At 42.1% G+C, this 18715-nt stretch overlaps 1 protein-coding gene across 6 annotated transcripts in view; it reads left to right on the forward strand.

Annotated features, from left to right (window-relative positions):
• myo6a (myosin VIa) overlaps positions 1-18715 on the forward strand; it is a 95475-nt gene that overhangs the window by 58986 nt on the left and 17774 nt on the right. For all 6 annotated transcript variants that reach the window (XM_026340694.1, XM_026340695.1, XM_026340697.1 and 3 more), the window contains exons 19-28: positions 2960-2998; positions 3250-3343; positions 5451-5581; positions 5685-5762; positions 7363-7492; positions 9040-9130; positions 12598-12748; positions 14073-14281; positions 16037-16115; positions 18292-18452. In XM_026340694.1, the coding sequence (XP_026196479.1) occupies positions 2960-2998; positions 3250-3343; positions 5451-5581; positions 5685-5762; positions 7363-7492; positions 9040-9130; positions 12598-12748; positions 14073-14281; positions 16037-16115; positions 18292-18452 (1163 nt within the window). The remainder of the gene's footprint in view (positions 1-2959; positions 2999-3249; positions 3344-5450; positions 5582-5684; positions 5763-7362; positions 7493-9039; positions 9131-12597; positions 12749-14072; positions 14282-16036; positions 16116-18291; positions 18453-18715) is intronic.

The following is an 18715-nucleotide window of genomic DNA, read 5'->3' on the forward strand; positions in this document are numbered from 1 at the left end:
AGTGTCCGTCGCTCAAGTGTTCAATGCTGCACACAACAGTGCAGTTTGAATGAAATTCACCATTCATGAATGGACAGCATTGTGTTCTTTTGTCCCTACGTGAAATATTTGTCTGAAGTGTGCTGAACACACTTTTTATCCTGATTATTTTGGGACAGTTTTGCTTTTATTTTGCAGGAAAGAAAAAAAAAAGGAGAAGTAAAGTTGTTTTTCTGTGTTCAGATCAGGGACGATACTCAAACGCAGTGTTTCAGCCTAAACCAAACGTCAGTGATGATTCATCAGCATCCTGTTTCTTAGTAAAGCGGAGTAATAATTTGTCTAGTTTGTAATAATTATTACTTACAGTTTAGCTACAATTCACCTCTGTTTATTTTCCAGTTTGGCTCAAACTTACTAAAGTATCTTGACCTCTACTGTTTGTGTCAGAGTTACTCAAATTCACACAATCACTTGTAAGCGTGGCGCTGTTATCCCACCAAATTCAATTAAAAAAAGAGCTCTTTTTGCTGTGTAAGGTCACCGTCATGTGTGCACACGTTAGAATTAGACCTTCAGAACACTAAAAACATTCCAAACTCAAAGTTTAAACCACTGTTCCACCAGTTTCCATGAACTTAATTCCATTATTATATTCCTTGTACTAAGTGCCGTTAATCTCATAAATGTGTGTAATCTGTTGTGTCAGGAAAGAGGATCAAGTCTGAGGATCATGTCCTGCTGTGAGGCTAAATGCTGTGTGTGATCCAAAACCATTTCCACAGCTAATTCTGACATTATAGACAGTATTTTGGATTTTATGCTAACAGCTGATTTACAAATTGTCACCTACAGTAAAACTAAAGTATCTAACATTTGTTTGTCTGCAAACAGTGCAGATCATCCTGGAGTCCATTCAACAGTTATTTGAAGGGCTGAAGTACAGAGCTCGTCTCAGGGTGGATTTGGACTCAATGCAGAGCAGATTGAGTTCTTATTACCCATGAGCTCTGCTACCTGTAGTGTTTTTCTAAATCCTCCTCCTCTAGCCTGGCTCCCCTCTCTCCGTCCGAGCTATGATTAAGGTTCAAAAGGTTCAGCAGAGGATCCAGATAGGCAGACAGGAACAGAGCTGTGGGCGTAGAGGAGAGAGGGGTTATGGGAGGGCGGTGAAAATGAGCAGTGATAAATCTAAGTCATTCGAGGCGATGAGAGAGACTGCCTCCTGGCTGGAGCAACAGAGGGAAATTGTGAACCATGGAGGGCCTGTGGGCTTTCATTACAACCAGACACCATGGCTTTGTCTCAAATCACAGAGTCCTATTCCAGAGACACAACTGATAATTCCAGCAGCTCCAGAGATAAAACCAGATTTCAATACCCCAAATTGTATTCGGGGGATGACCTTTGGAACGCAGCTTCTACAGGCTGATTTCACTGATTATAATGCTGCTGGCATTAGTAAAATGAAATGTAGTTGGTTTAAACCATGTAGACCTTGAATTGTCTCCACCCCCACTATCTGCTCATTCTCTGCTTTGCTGACTGGCCGTGTTGTGTCTGACAAACACATTAGTGAACAAACCAGGACTTTTAGCAGCATCGCTGGCTACGTGTCCCTTTTTGAACTCACCTGTTCCTCTGTTGTTCACTTTAATTAATTTACATTATTTACATTGACATCGTGAGGATGCTGTTCACAGTCATGCTTGAATATGCATCACCACCGGTGCAATTAACCATCTTTGGCCAGACTGGAGAAGTTAGCGTCCACTTTTATTGGAATATTAATGATTCAGCACTAATTAGCACTTCTTCTGAAGCTGCTTTTGTTTAGTTTGAAGTTCTGCCTATAGTTGAGATTAATGTACGTGCATTGAAGAAAAATTAAAAATGCACACTCTGAACATTTTACAGATAAAGCCTTATCAGAATCCCACTCAGCTCGGTGAAACTAATACTTTGAACTGTGTCTTTTTGGCCTGGTCACTATTCGCAGTTCAGCTCCTGAACAAAGACGCTGCTGATGCAAAGTTTTGCTTATCAGAATCCTGCCCCGCTGGTATTTTAAGTGATTCACAACAGATGTAAAGAATTAATCCTTCTTGACCCATGGCAGCATGAAAAGTAAGCGGGTTCTTGCTAATGCATACTAAAGTAAAAAGCTTTTCTTCATGCAGCTTATCAGCGTTCTTCTCGGTGCCACCTCACTTGTTCAACTCAGCAGCACCTTCGGCCAAACTGTGAGACTCAACAACTCCAGAGTAATCGTTCCTACGTGGTCTAGGCAGGGATACAATAACCCACTGAACATGTGGCACATCCAGAGTAAGGAGATGTACTGGTGACTGTGTGTGTACAGTTGGTAACAAACACTCTTTGAGTCTCCTAAACTCAAATGTTGATGCTAATTTCTACTAATACTTTGTCACGCTGTCTATTATGACATTAAGAAACACTACGTTGAGGTGTTTACTGCGACTTTCTATTTCCTGGTTTGATTTTCTCTCATTCTGACACATGGACACATTTGAGAAGTTAAACTATGTTGTGTTATTTGCAAAACTCTCATGAGTCGGTTGAAATCTGAGGCGGTGGGGCTGCTGCTCAACATTCAGCTTCTTGTTGTGAGGCCGCTGGATAAACGGCACCTGGTGTTAACTACGCGGTTGCTTACGAAACATGGCGCCTTTCTGTAGCAGGTTTTGTGCTTGTTAATTAATCTATGTTAAAAAAGCTGTAGTTCACAAAGAAGAAATAACGTTGTTGTTCAGGGATGATCGGGTTCGAGTCTGCCCTCTTGTGGCTAAACCTTTAAATCCTCCAAACATGTGCTGACTGTGGGTGACGCCGTGTTATCTACAGCTACGTGTTGGTAAAGACCACTCAGCGATCGGATGTTAAGTTGTAAGATAAACTCTCGTTCTTTTGATCACACACTTTATCAAACTGAAACGTTTCTGTGTTCTGTTGTCTGCAGACCCAGCTGAATATTCTTCTGGACAAGCTCCGCAGCACGGTCAGTGTTCCTTCTTCTCACTTCTAGTTGTGTTGATGTGATGTTACAGGTCTCACATCTCACCAGACACAAACACCCACAGTTTCTATCTCCCCTGAAACACACACAGCATCATGTTCACAGCCAGCATGTGATGGATGTCATGAATTTCTGATGCGGCCTGTGAATCCTGCTGTTACTGTAATGACTGTCTCTCGCTCATTTCTCTCTCTGCTGTTCTGTCTCCATGTATCCTCGCTTCTCGCCTTCAGGGCTCCAGTTTCGTTCGCTGCATTAAACCAAACCTGAAGATGATCAGCCACCAGTTTGAAGGAGCTCAGATTCTCTCACAGCTGCAGTGCTCTGGTCAGTTTGACACGGATCATATTGTGTTCCCCTGTTTATTCTCTACGACTTTAAATATATATTAACACCTAAAACCTTTCTCAGTCTTTCCGTTCGATGTGTCCAACATGTGCTGTCACAGCCTGTTGATCCAGTTTTAAATACAAAAAACAGGATGAAAGTTCTTCACTGAAAAATAAATAAAGCAGCAAATAAACGAGAATGTTGAGAAAGATAAAGACCCAAGGACAAACTGAGGAACAGTTCATATCAGCAGTGACTCATCATCCAGAACATTTACATCGACAAAGACATCTTGTTTCTGCAGGAAAATATAACCTGAGAAAGTGAGAGTTTAAAACTCTGTTTAGAGTTTTAGCAGCAGAGTTCAGTGAGTTACAGTCTGAGCTCAAGGTCCAATGGAGCTTTTGTGTATCGCACGGCTACGTTACGTGCTGTAATCAGCTGAAATAAATTCTTCATTTTATGTCACGTATCAGTGCTGGAATCACATCAGTTGAATTAATCAAACACAACCAGAAACCCCGAATCCAATCTTGCTGCCCTTCATTTCTGCAGACCTGGATTCCTGTGGTCTGATCTTCCTCTGACACTGACCTCAGGTTTGGAGGAAAACAAATGACGGGTTTAATATCTCTTTTTATTAACACTGTCCAGATACCACGTGAGGCTCTTTATCACCGAGGTGGTTGGATCCAAAATGGACTGTATCCCTGAAAATAAGATGTAGATGTCATCGCACCGTGAGACAGACCTGGTCCCTCTGACCAAAGTGGCCTTGAGCTTGTTCTTCAGAGCAGAGCGCACATGTAGACTTAGAAGGCTTAAGAAAATCAGTGACATATTGAAACTGTGTAATACCCTGTAAGTTAGAAGAAGAACCTAATAACCAGTGAGTGGTTTTACAGGGAGCCAGTGAAGGGAGACTAAAACTGGGATAAAAGGTTCGGGGACGTGCTCAGGGAGTGTCTGACCTGGTTTTATCCTGATTCCAGAAACAGAAACTGTATTTAAACACTTGGAGCTTGTTACTTTAATGGAAGTGTAATTCTGAGTCTGAAAAGTCTTAGTGTTGTGGAGGGTTTGACAGAGGAACTCAAAAATCCTCGAAGGACTTGAGTTCTTCAGTAACGTATTCAGTCACAGACTCTGCTCGTTTACACTGAATGCTAATTAGTAACGTGTGTCTGCATTGAAAGAGTCTGAAAATGATCCGTTTAAACGCAGTGAGATGACGAACAATTCTTCAAAGAGGCCAAATCATGTGCGTTTACAGGGGGTCAGAATAAAATGTGTCGTGGGGAGCAGTCAACACAAGAGTCACAGAGCGGACAAACGCTGCTAATTGGAGCTGTGTGACTCAGCTCTGCTGTTTGATTTAGTTAATTCAGAGTCATTTCACTGGATCTGCAGTGTTTACACCTGCATTCGTGTCCTCGGCCTGATCAGACAACAAGTTTAGTGTCTTTGGTTCTGTGTGAACTAACTGTGGGATGGAGACGGTTCAGATATCTGCAGTGTCCAGGGAATAAACAGTTATCTAATGAAATATCATAAACATTTACTGATGTACTGGTACAAACAGTAATGACTCCAGATGTTGAATCCTGATGTGTTCCATGACTTGTAGGAAGTTACATCCAGTGATCCTCCAAGTTAATAAAAGTTATAAAGGTACAAGTTGTACATTTAGTGTCGTGATTAGGTCGGATTTGTCATTTGGCTCCTACTTCGGTTTATGACTAAATTACAGTGACCTTTCCAGCTTCCTCAGCTGTAGTTTTCTTCTGTGCTAATTAGCGAATGTCAGCTCGCTGAGTTGTGGTAAAAAAATACTGTAAATCATCTGCATGTTTTCATAATTATCATGAGATTATTAGCATGCTGAGCCCAACGTTTACCTCAGTGCACCGCTGTCCTCTCAGTACGACCTCACAGAGCTGCACAATTATTCCTGTTTTTCATTTAGCAGAGAAGTTTTTAATTGTTAAGGGTTAACTGACCCAGAACTTTACCATTAAAACCTGAAACTAGTAAGTCTTCAGATCAGAAGCTCCTGACCCCAACTCTCAGCAGCTGAAGCCTCGTGTCCTCTCTGCCTCTGTAGGTATGGTGTCGGTGCTGGACCTGATGCAGGGCGGCTTCCCCTCCAGAGCTCCTTTCCACGAACTCTACAACATGTATCAGAAGTACATGCCTGCTAAACTCACCCGCCTCGACCCGCGTCTGTTCTGTAAGGTGAGTCATCCGAGTCTCGGCACCGGCCCTGATCCAGTCTCTTATTATGATTTAATCCGGTGACTTTTTCATGTTCATCACTGCCTCTGTGTTTGTGTCGCAGGCTTTATTCAAAGCTCTGGGGCTGAATGAGAACGACTACAAGTTCGGTCTGACCAAAGTGTTCTTCAGACCTGGGAAGGTGAGACTTTTTAAAACCAGCTCCAACCTCGCCTCACTCCAGCTAACATAGGTATTGTTTCCCAATAGATAGACAATAGATTCACAGGGAAAGCACATTAGTCATTTTGGCTGCTGAGGTGAGATGAGGTTTTAGAACAAGCCAGAACCAACAGATGGGGTTTTTATTTCTCCACTGGATGAATAATTCATCACACTGGGGTTAGACATGTGGTTTCTGAGGGGGCTTTATTAAAGTGCATGCGTACACGCTGCAGGACAAACTGTAACTCTGACACTGTAGATTTAGCTCAGAGGAATAAATAAATACTTGGATGCTTTCATTACCCTTCGTGTCTCTGTGGACGTGTCGGAGATGTGATGTTTGCTCTGCAGGCAAAGATACAAAGACGTACGATCACGTGGTGGTTGTAGAATATTGTTTTTCGTCTGTGAGGAGCCAGAGAGGATTGTTTCCTACTATGAGAAACTTTAGATGGTGGAAAATATGTTTCAGGCTTTAGCTAATGTGTCCTGCAAGAGTTTTTAAATGGGTGGGAACATGATCAAGCTGTGAATGTGGAGGGCGGCTTAATTACACTTAAAATAAAATCAGCTGCTCTCAAGGTTTGAAAGTCAGAGGTTTCCAAAGCAAAGAATCCAAACACAGCAACAGATGTCATGTACAGTATCACAGCGCACTTTTAAATCCAGTGTAGGAACTGAATTCAGCAGCACCGGGTTTATTATATAGTAAAAAAATAAAAGAATAATAACTGTAGCTAAACTTAATTTATGTCTTCTTATTCTGTTTCTGTTTCTGGCTGAGCTTTAGTAAAATACGACAAAGGTAGTAAAACATGAAAAATGACATCTTTAAACCTGCTCTTCTGATTTTATGACTTGCTACAATACGCTGATATATAAAGAATAATGCGTATATTATGGTTTGCTATATTAATTTATCTGCTTTATGTCAGAGTGGGATATTTTAAAATACGGTTCTGTTTAATAAATAGCTGTTGCTTTGAAAAACAAACTGGTGTTTTATTAAAAAATGCAGATATTGTCAGTAGGGTTAGAAAAGAAGAAGCGGTGATGTGTTCCAGGTATTTGTGTGAAAGATAAAGCAGCATGTGAAACAATTTAACGAGAACAGAGTCAACGACGTTGAATTAAACAGTCCAGAGCTGCAGTGCATGAAATGAGCGTCCACTTTACTTGTCAGGCACATGCAGGGTGCACAGTGCAATTTTCAATTCACTTCAATTTTATTTGTATAGCAGCAAATCACAACAGAAGTCGTATCACTTACACAAAATCTAACTAAATACAGAATTATGTAGAAAACCAACAACCTCACTGAGCAGCACTTTTTATCCCCCCTCAGAAAACACTCAAGAGTCCTCTACACATGTTTAAAAACTGTTCACAGATACATTTAAAGGTTCACACACACAAATAAAGCAGACATGTTAACATGTTAGTGTACCGCACATCTGGATACACACTGTAAATGTTAGGATAATAGGAAAGAAGCTTCATTTAATGCATTTTCTTTTACTGAACAGTCTCTGTCCACTGTTCATCATGTAAAATCACGGGTTCCTTTCTTCTGTCAGTTTGCAGAGTTTGACCAGATCATGAAGTCGGACCCGGACCACCTGGCCGAGCTGGTGAAGAAAGTCAATAAGTGGCTCATCCACAGCCGCTGGAAGAAGGTCCAGTGGTGCGCTCTGTCCGTCATCAAACGTGAGCAGCATCAGTGCTGAATTAAAGAATTAAACGAGAATCGAAGGGAACTAATGCATAAATAAAGTTTAGGAAGCTGTAATGAGTAATAACATGTTGGAAAATGATTAATTCATCTTAACGGGGTTTGATGCCATGAGGGTGTTTTATCTTCTAATTAACTACGGTGCACATAACACACTGCTATTAAGATTTTATTAGTTTAAGCTGTTTGGATGCAGTCTGGATGAGTTGAGACTCAGAGTCCCCTTCTTCCTGTAAATAATCTAAACCGATCAGCAAGTTACACCATTACCAGAAACCAGCACTGGTTTAGACCTGGAGCTCAGCCCTCAGGCTGCTGAGCAGTGCACACAAGGAGTAATTCTACATTTACACATTCAGTACAGTTCCTGGTGATTCTTCTCGGCTCTGTCCGTGCAGACGTGCTGGAAATCCAATCATGCAAACAAGACGCAGATCTGTATGCGCACAGATGGCTCCGGAAAATACCCAGGGGCCTTGTGGACGGAGCGAGTACGACAGCAAAACAAACCACAGGGTGGTACATGTGCAGCAGAGACAGGCTGCTGTTAATAATGTGGGGCTGAGCTCCTGGAGGAGTGGTACACCTGTCGGCTGTCTGGTGTTTACCACTGCAGAGTCTGAGGAGAGTTCCCGCCGCTCGGTGCAGGCTGCTGTTCTCTGTTCTGTCTCTGCTAATTTCTCTCCTTCTGTTTGGGTTCTTCCATCTCTCTCTTTTCTGATATCTGTCCATCTTCTTCTCTCTCTCCCTCCCTCACCTCTCGCCCACGCTTGGTTCTCTTTATTGATCTAATTGGAAATGAGCTTTATTGGCGAGTATTAGCAAATCACATCATCACATCTCATTAAGATAAATACATTTTCCAGTCCACTAGGCTGCAGATTAGAACCACTACAGTGTGTTTAGTGGTCGTAGTCGTTAATTCACTACTGTTATTGGCGTCTATTGGTTATTGTGCAGACGTTAAATATTCAGAGGTCATAACAAGAATTTGGCAGCAAGCAGCGATCTTATCGATCTCTGTCTCCATTTATCTTTCTTTGTCACTCTCTCTCTCTCTCTTTGCCTGATGCTTCGCTGGCGGCAGAGAAAGAGCAGCTACATTGGTGAAGACTTGGATCAAATCAAACACAAAGAATACGTGTTCTGTAAAGGAATCACAGAAACACAACATAATGTAAAGGTGCAGATTTTTTTCTGTGACCTGCAGCGTGCTCTGGTTGAACCTGAACCGCTGCGGATCTCCAGTTATTAAAAACGTCCTACAACAGATGGAAAAACCATCAGTTCAGCTGTTTGGTTCAAATGTTACAGTGAATGAATGTGAGCTAATGAGGTCGACGTGAAAGTTTTTAGTGGCTCAAAATGCAGCTGCTTCCAGAAATGAAATAAAGGTGACGTGAGGTTAAAAAAGGTCACATGTGATGTATGTTATGAACAAATTTACCTCTAATGATACAAACAGTAATAATGATCGTTAACAGTCTGCTGCTTCCTTCCTTCGTCTTTACGTCTCTTCCAGTGAAGAACAAGATTCTGTATCGGACCAGCGCTTGCATCAACATGCAGAAGACCGTTCGGATGTGGCTCTGCAAGAAGAAGCACAAGCCTCGGTGGGTGTCCCGTCTTCTGTCTCCGTCTCCTCCTTCCGTTCCTCTCCTCTGCCTCCTTACTTGTCCTCTTCTACGTCCCGTGTTTCACAGGGTAACAGTAAAAAACATTTTGTTCAACTAAACACGAGTTGGAGTGAAAAGTCAAAATCTAAAGTATTAAAGAAGAAGTATTTTCATTTTCCACTTTCCATCTGTTTCCTCACTTTCATTTATTCCTTTTTCCTCCTCCCCCCTCCCTCCTTGTATCCTCCCTCCCTCCTTTTATCCTCCCTTTCTCCTTGTATCCTCCCTCCCTTCTTGTATCCTCCTTGTATCCTCCCTCCCTCCTTGTATCCTCCCTCCCTCCTTGTATCCTCCTTGTATCCTCCCTCCCTCCTTTTATCCTCCCTTTCTCCTTGTATCCTCCCTCCCTCCTTGTATCCTCCCTTGTATCCTCCCTCCCTCCTTTTATCCTCCCTTTCTCCTTGTATCCTCCCTCCCTCCTTGTATCCTCCTTGTATCCTCCCTCCCTCCTTGTCTCTCCTTGTCTCCTCCTTGTATCCTCCCTCCCTCCTTTTATCCTCCCTTTCTCCTTGTATCCTCCCTCCCTCCTTGTATCCTCCCTCCCTCCTTGTATCCTCCTTGTATCCTCCCTCCCTCCTTGTATCCTCCCTCCCTCCTTGTATCCTCCTTGTATCCTCCCTCCCTCCTTGTATCCTCCCTCCTTGTATCCTCCCTCCTTGATTTGTGTCACTCAGATTCCCGTGAAATCATCTCCTGTGTCATTTCCCGTGCTGTCATTTCTTTGGTTGCCATAGTTACCTGTAGCCTCCCTCTCCTCACGTTCTTCACCAGTGTTCACACTGAGAACAGCGGCAGCTCGCTCATATCTTACAAAGCCAAAGGTCTGACTTGAGTCTACCCCTCTGCAGCAAAGTAGGAAGAGATTCCTGGACAATGTGAAGGTCAAAGGTCATGAGATTTTGAAAATGTCTTAGTTATGAAATAGAGAAATGATGAGCAGGTCTTTGACCAGTAGCAGATTTTAGCAGAGTCATTGAACACTGAACGAGTGAAGTGTAGAAGTGTGAGCTCATCTTAATCACAGAAATGATGTAAATACTGCTCCTATTTTCAATTTGCTTCTAAAAGGTCAATAACAGGTTTAATATGAAGTTTAATACCAGGTTTATTAACAAGTTTAATAACAAGTTTAATAACAAGTTTAATAACAGGTTTAATACCAGGTTTAATAACAAGTTTAATAACAAGTTTAATAACAAGTTTATTAACAAGTTTAATAACAGGTTTAATAACAGGTTTAATAACAGGTTTAATAACAAGTTTAATAACAAGTTTAATAACAAGTTTAATAACAGGTTTAATACCAGGTTTAATAACAAGTTTAATAACAAGTTTAATAACAAGTTTATTAACAAGTTTAATACCAGGTTTAATAACAGGTTTAATACCAGGTTTAATAACAGGTTTAATAACAAGTTTAATAACAAGTTTATTAACAAGTTTAATAACAGGTTTAATACCAGGTTTATTAACAAGTTTAATAACAGGTTTAATAACAGGTTTATTAACAAGTTTAATACCAGGTTTAATACCAGGTTTAATACCAGGTTTAATAACAGGTTTAATAACAGGTTTAATAACAAGTTTAATAACAGGTTTAATAACAGGTTTAATACCAGGTTTAATACCAGGTTTAATACCAGGTTTAATAACAAGTTTAATAACAGGTTTAATAACAGGTTTATTAACAAGTTTAATACCAGGTTTAATAACAGGTTTAATACCAGGTTTAATAACAGGTTTAATAACAGGTTTAATACCAGGTTTAATACCAGGTTTAATAACAGGTTTAATACCAGGTTTAATACCAGGTTTAATAACAAGTTTAATAACAGGTTTAATACCAGGTTTAAAAACAGGTTTAATAACAGGTTTAATACCAGGTTTAATAACAGGTTTAATACCAGGTTTAATACCAGGTTTAATAACAGGTTTAATACCAGGTTTAATACCAGGTTTAATAACAAGTTTATTAACAAGTTTAATAACAAGTTTATTAACAGGTTTAATACCAGGTTTAATAACAAGTTTAATACCAAGTTTAATAACAGGTTTAATACCAAGTTTAATACCAGGTTTAATAACAGGTTTAATACCAGGTTTAATACCAGGTTTAATAACAAGTTTAATAACAGGTTTAATACCAGGTTTAATAACAGGTTTAATAACAGGTTTAATACCAGGTTTAATACCAGGTTTAATAAAAGGTTTAATAACAGGTTTAGTACCAGGTTTAATACCAACAACAGTCGACTGCTTCTCACTGAGCCTTTGTGGAAACATCACCCCCCTGGTGGAGGGGCTGTATCTTCTTAAACTGCAGCTTCCAGACTAATAAAAACGATTTTCTTTATGGATTGAATGCAGTTGTCTGGTCGTACAAATGCTCTTGCAGTCGTTTATTTCATGCTGCGCTTATGCCTGTGATTGATCAGACAGTTTGGTGAATAGCGAGCGTTTGATTTAATGTAGCAGAGCAGAAACCTTAAACACAGGGTCATTATCAAACCCAATTATGTTGAATCAAGTGTCGGAGGCGAGCTCGTCGTGATTGAGATTATGGTGCAGGTCATTTTTCAGCTCTACAGCGTAGATGAAGCTTTATTAGCTGCCAAAGCGACTCGCGCCTCAACTTATTACCCATAGACGAGATTAGCAGCATTTAACAGTGGGCTGCTGCAGTTTCCGTCCCTAATGAGTTAATGTGTTGGAATCGCTTCTGATTTGTGGCTGAATCCCACCGTGCATATGTTCCCTTAAAGTTCCACACATTTAACTCTTTTATCTGTTGTTTTTTTCCTCTTTATTGCAGCTGCTCTACAACCTTTCTCTGATGACATTAAAATCCAATTTGACTCTTTTATGCTCCGTCACATCAAATAAAAAGATCCAGATTTTCATTTGTGCACATTTCTCCTAAAAGTCAGCCTGACATAGTCGTGTCTTTGAAAACTTTTAGACTAGAACTCTAAATAATCTTCTCTTCTTGTGATTCCAGCACCACTTTATGCAGAGATTAAAGGGGCATGTCACTCATTGTGCACATCAGTATCAGTTTATTAAGCCCTATTCAGAGAGTGGATACGTAACAGTGCTCTTCTTTACGTTGATTTTCCTTATATGAGCACAGAGTCACAGTGCACGCATGATATTTGCCATAAATGAAATGATTTTAGTTTCAGCACAGACATCAGCAGCTGAACTGATATTATTAACAGACTGATGCTCTGAGTTGCTCTTTGAATCTTTAGCTCAAAACATAAATTGGAGTTTCAGCGTGTTGTGGCCTCCTCCTGCTGGACACTGACATTTACTGAACATTTAGATTTGACTTGTGTATTTCTACACTGAGAGTTGCTTCTTCTTCTTCTTCGTAACTAAACATTTGTGTGTCTGTGCTTTAGGATCGACGGGTTAGTCAAAGTGCGTAACCTAAAGAAGAGGATGGACCGCTTCAACGAGGTGGTCGCCGGGCTGAAGGAGGGGAAACAGGAGATGAGCAAACAGATCCAGGAGCTGGAGGCCGCCGTCGACGCCCTGATAGTCAAAATAAAGGTGTGTTTGTGCTGTTAGCATTCAGCTATGAATTATATATATCGTCTTCTATATCCTCCGGTAAGAGCCTTTGTGTCTCCTCCGACAGATACTGTATACAGAATAATTTAGTTTTAAAAATGGGAAATCCACCAGCTCTGAGAAAAGTGCCACCCACTCTCAGAAAATGATGGACAGCATGAAATTAAACCGTGTTCTGGTGCCTTTTGACAGACAGGTGGTGCATCAAGTCTCTGCTTGACAAAATGAGAACAGATTGGATCCCCGGGATTTTCTGAAAATAAAAAATGACAGAGTCCAGATTGTGATGTTTTATATACAGCACATAAGGCTTTTCATGTGGACGGGGGTCAGGTTTAAGATTTCAGAGCTATTTATTCAGAATAATGTGCAGTCAAGACTCTTGACTTCTCATTACTGATGATATTTACTGTTGAACTGAAGTCGTGTGCTTTTCTCTGACTTTAAATCCGCCCTCTTTCCAGATAATCTTCCCTCTGAGTGTCATGAATCTTAAATACCCTAGAGTCGTTTTTTTTATTTGATTTTCATAATTCAGCGTTGCTGTCTTCTTTATCTCGCCCGCTTGTTTTTTCCCCACTGGAGAGTCGTCTGACAGGTGATCACTGCAGTCAGTGTCGGGATCAGAAGGACAAGCAGTGGTCGAGGTTCTCCGACTGAGACGCTGCTGTCACATCAAACTCCACCCAGTGGCTTTGTTGTGGGCTCGCTGGCTGTCGGAGGAGAAAGGTTACGATGACAGCAGATGCATATAAATATTCATCTGCTTTGAGAAATTAACACGTTTCCGTCCGCAGGTTTACAGCGCCCCCCCGCCTGTTGGTGTCAGCTGTCACATTGAGATCTGATGATGCTTGAACATTCAGTAGAATGTGAGAAGCCTCCAGGGTTTTTTTAAGCTCCAACAGAAACCGACTCAGATGTGTCAGTAAAAAAAGTAGAAGTGTGAGCGTCTCCAGCTGTGTTTTCACCGCGACGTTGTCGAGTCCTAATGGTCGTTAAAGTCATCTAGTCCCAAAACTACTGAAAAGAACCCAAAGAAACAAGTCTGACAAAATAATACACCCATTTATTTATTAATTAATTAAAAAAGGTTGAAATATAAAACCTCAAAAGTCAAAAAGAAGTCGAAGTGTCTTTTTTTAAATTACAGTAAATAAATAAATAAATAAATAAGAATAATTTCTTTTGTTTGTTTAACTGTTGTTTTTTTTTAATCTAGTTTTTAGACTAGAGTTAAACCAGTCTCAACTCGTCTTAAAGTTCTTCTCATATAAACTGATTCTGATTCTGTGTTTTTCAGAGCACCATCATGACCCGGATCGATATCGACCACGAGTACAAGGCCCTGGTGACCCGGTCGGAGCAGCTGCTGGTGGCCATGCAGAACAAGAAGAAGGAGGAAGAGGAGCGGGAGCGGCTCCGGCGCATCCAGGAGGAGATGGAGAGGGAGAGGAAGAGGAGGGAGGAGGAGGAGCAGCGGCGCAAGCAGGAGGAGGAAGACAGGCGACTGTAAGTGGGAGGGGCTTCAGGCTGCAGCACCTGTACATGTTCAGATGAAGCGTTTTTAGAAGAGACACTGCATTTAAGTAGAAACTGCTGCGGTCGACAAACTTATTTTTAAATGTGCGCAAAAGAGATTTACATAATGAGCTGTTTGCTCCAAAGGGATTTATGTCCGTAGAACAGGCTGCGCTGTTGTCCTGTATTTAGCTGACGTGGTTTAATGAACAGCAGCAGAACAAGCTTCAGCTCCTCAGTGTGTGTTATCACAGAAGGATGTGACGGCCTCACGGTTACGAGAGAATTGAAAGAACTCATTTAATTCAGGACTTTCTCAACCGTTAAACCAGATGAAGACACCAGGAGCTAATTCAGCGCTGGTCACACACGTCCAGGTTGATTTTAGTCCTACAGTAGTTTCGGATTTAGAGACTCGTTGTCTGCTCAGTGTTCAGTCTGGCAGCCTCTCCTCAACACCACCATGTGAGTTAAACTGAAAATCTAATTTCCTGCCCAGATTGTGGCAGACGTATGACCCCCCAGGCCCCCCCTTCTCCTTGAGCGGTATGGAAAGCCTTTTAGGAGGACTGATGGGGGCCATTGTGTTCGTCACAAACCACTACCCGCTAATATAAGACATTAGAGACGACGGCCCAAATTTTACAGCACACTTCCTCTTTGCTCTGCTCTCCTCCTCCGGGGCGTTATGAACTCCCTTCAGATTCAGCTGAAGGTCACAGACTGAAGGTCGTGAAAGCCGAAGAGCGCCGGCTCTCTGAGCTGCATCACAAGACCTTGATAAAGTCTCTCAGCCTCTAATACCTTGTTTTATGGGATTTCCCATTTCATCATAGATCCAGTGCAGCGTTAATCCAAACATGATCTACAGGGAGGTGTTGCCTGTCGATGCAAACGCCTCCCAGCAGACTCCACTCGTGGTGCTTTCACTGTTTTTAAAACTACTGCACATGGTGCTTTTCTTTCTGTTGGGCCTTCGGCTGATGTTTCTATTTAGAGCGGTTTGCAGCGTGTGCAGCAGCAGGATAACCTTCAATTCCTGGATGACCACAGAGCACAAGCAGTCGGCAGCAAGGAGCACGCATGTCAAAGCTTTAGTGCTCTGTTAGTGTCTGTGGGCGCCGAACAGAAGAAAAGGCAAAGAGCAAGAAAACAAAGAACAAGTTAACATCAGTTAATCCAGAAAATACAAACTGTCCACGTGTCGGACGTGACGTCGCTGCAAATCACTATTGATCAGCAGCAAACAGCAGAGAGACACATTCAGAAACCAGCCGGTGAGGAGCTGATACGTATCTCAGGACTTGGTGGAGACCAAAAACAGAGCTAAACATGCTGCAGCGTGTGATTCAAACGCTGTGTCAGGAGTTATTTTTAGTTTGTGAAGCATAAAAACTTGAAAAAATAATGTTCAACTAGAGCCGAAGAAGAAGATGTGAAGCAGAAGATCGAGTGTAAAGTGACCAGATTCAGTTTAACAGCTTCTGTGAACTGTAAATGTGTTGAAGTGTAGAGAAATGCTGAGTCGTACACTTCAGCTGTGAGAGAAGAAGAAGCAGCTGACGTTAGGATCAGTTAGGATGAACTGAAGTATCCACCTCACACATCGAACTGTGGTTCTCTCTGTGTCTCGTCTTTTTATTTATTCTTCTTCTTCGGTCTCATTCCACGTCGGTTCTTTTCCCTCTTCTTCTTAATCAATGTCTCTTTCTTTCTCTTTCTGTCTTGTTTCCTTTTGGCCCTCAGGAAAGCAGAGATGGAGCTGAAGAGGAAGCAGGAGGAGGAGGAGAGGAAGAGGAGGGAGGAGGAAGAGAGGAGGATTCAGGTGGGTCTGTGGCTCCAGTACAGTTTATGGTTCATGTGATCACATGAAACTGATCGTTCCATGTTTAACACCTGTGGTTTTCTAGTGTGTCTGAGTTGTTTTGAATGAAGTCATGACAGCGTTGCGTCTTCTTTTCTATTTGACCTCTTTAAAACTCGACTCTCAAACCTCACTGAGTAACGTGACGTAGAACCAACTGAGCGTCCATGTGGTTAGAACCTCACAGTTCCTGCTGATTTCAAAATGACTGTGCAGATAAAATGAATCCAGTTTAAACAGGGACTTTAAAACGTCACCATCTGGACAGAACAAGTGCTGTGGGATCACGGAGCTCGTGTCCACGTCCGCACACATTTGTCTTTGCAGGACGAGCGAGTCGAAGCCCTGAAATCCCTCCTGTGCAGCTACTCCTCTCTAATCCATTTCTAGCTGCTCTGGCAGGAACATGGCCACACGTTATCTCTCTGCATTTCACTCTCTAATGGCCCTCTCTGTCATTGTGACTCTGTGGGAGCGCCTGTTTGTGCTATCTGTGTGAGGACCGGTGGAAATGTTGAATGCAAACTGCTGCAGAGGAAACATTTTGCGTGACCTTGACTTCGTAGTGTCTCGTTCCTTTATGATGAAGAAATCAGTGAATGTAACGATGCACAGGAAAAAGAAAGAAGCCTCATTTCACTGCTTTTCTGTTTTTTTTAGAAAAGGACTAGTCTTTTTAGAAAAGGACTCGATGACGTTGATTCAATGGATGGAGACTTTATTATTAGCTCACAGTTTGGACGAACTGACCCTTTAACCACACGTGGTCATGTTCACGTGTCTGCACTGTGCTGATCATACGTGCACGCTGGGTTCTCGGTTTTTCTCTCTTACACTGAACGCCTCAGTCTGGCTGCTTCACAGATACGAACACATTGTGTGAGTGTGTCACAGAGATAGTGGCTTTTACGGTTCATAGAGTTTTATGTTTATTATCTGGTTTGTCTGCGTGCAGCTCATCTGTTGGCGCCGTGGCTGGTTCCTCTGGTTCCCCCGGGGGCGTCGACCGGGCCTGGATCAAGTACAGATTTTAGCCGTTCAGATCAAAGCTGCTGGCCGGGCTCCCCACCAATCTCCTGCACAGCACAGACTTGTTGGGCTGCTCTGCACGTTTCCTCTCAGCTAAATATTCATGACTTCGTCTGCAGACTCTGAACACAACACGACTCTAAAGAGTTTTATTTCTTTATACACTGATCGTTAGGGTCCTAAAGGTCGGATGATGTGTGTGAGTGACGTGTAAAGACACTAAATGATGAACCGGTGCAGAAATCGATTGTTTAACAGACGTTTAAAATGCATTTGGTGACAGACACAGATGATCTCAGGGTTCGGAACTAGGAACCAGGAAGGTGTTTGACCAACCAAAGTGGAAGCGATGCTAACACGCAGACGTCTCATGTTTCAGCAACATTAACTCAGTGCAGATATTTGACACAGTCACAATATAAAGACAGTCGGACAGAGCTCGATACTTTATCATCAGAGCTCAAATGTTTCAGGCTTATATCAAATAAATAAAGTTGTAGTGACAACACTGATTCATTTATTATGTCCTGTATTAATGTCATGAATTCCTCAGCGTCCTGTATTAAACCGGGATGAAAGTTTTCTCGAGGCGTTTGACTTAGAAAAGTTGTTTTGTGAAGAAAGGAGGAAACAGGAGCATTAATCATCCACGTGCCCCCCCACCCCCCATTCACTGGCTGCCCCCAACTCCTTCCTTAATGAGCAGGACAGAGGAGATGCACCCCCACCGTCTGACCTGCTCTTGTTGTTGGAGGGCGTCAGCCTGTTCATACCAAACTGTCCAAAACCAGAAGTACTGAGTTCACAAACAGATAAAATCAGTTCATCATCACATTGAGCAGTTTGGAGTTTTTGCTCTGGACTTTATGCTAAAAGCATCATTTACTTATTTATTGTTGTGGAGTTTTTCTGTTTTAATTTTAAAAACCTGACAAAACGAGTGAGAATTGTTCTGATGTGATAAAAGTTCCAGCACTGGTTTAGTTTCAGATGTGTTTTCTACTAACCTGAAATAACCAAGAATCAAAGTTTTCAGCAGGTAAGGACCGTGTGTGCTCCACTGCAGAACGTCCAGGCAGGAGAAGTAAAATGTTTAATGTGTGTTTAGATGGAGATGGAGCTGCAGCTGCACGCGGAGCGGGAGGAGGAGGCGGCTCGACAGGCCGTCCTGGAGCAGGAGAGGAGGGACAGGGAGCTGGCGCTGAGGATCGCCCAGAGCGAGGCCGAGCTCATCCCCGAGGAGGTGCAGATCGACGCGGGCCTGCGCAGGTAACGAACAGAGTCTCAGTCCCAGGAGGGACGTTAGTGTCCTGCAGAAGATGAGGCAGACCTTTGTCTCTTCAAGATAATGGAGGTCTGGGAGACAATCGAGCACAACATTTGCTTAAAAAGAGGAGAAACACTATTAACTTAAAAGCCATCGGCCAATAAACGTAAAGTTACTGTGCTGCGAAATGGTTTCTGCTCCAGCTGCAGTTTCCTCCAACCGGGTCAGATTGAGACAAACATTTAAATGTATGTGTCACTAAATC

Source organism: Anabas testudineus, chromosome 24, assembly GCF_900324465.2.
Source record: "Anabas testudineus chromosome 24, fAnaTes1.2, whole genome shotgun sequence".
Lineage (NCBI taxonomy): Eukaryota > Metazoa > Chordata > Actinopteri > Anabantiformes > Anabantidae > Anabas > Anabas testudineus.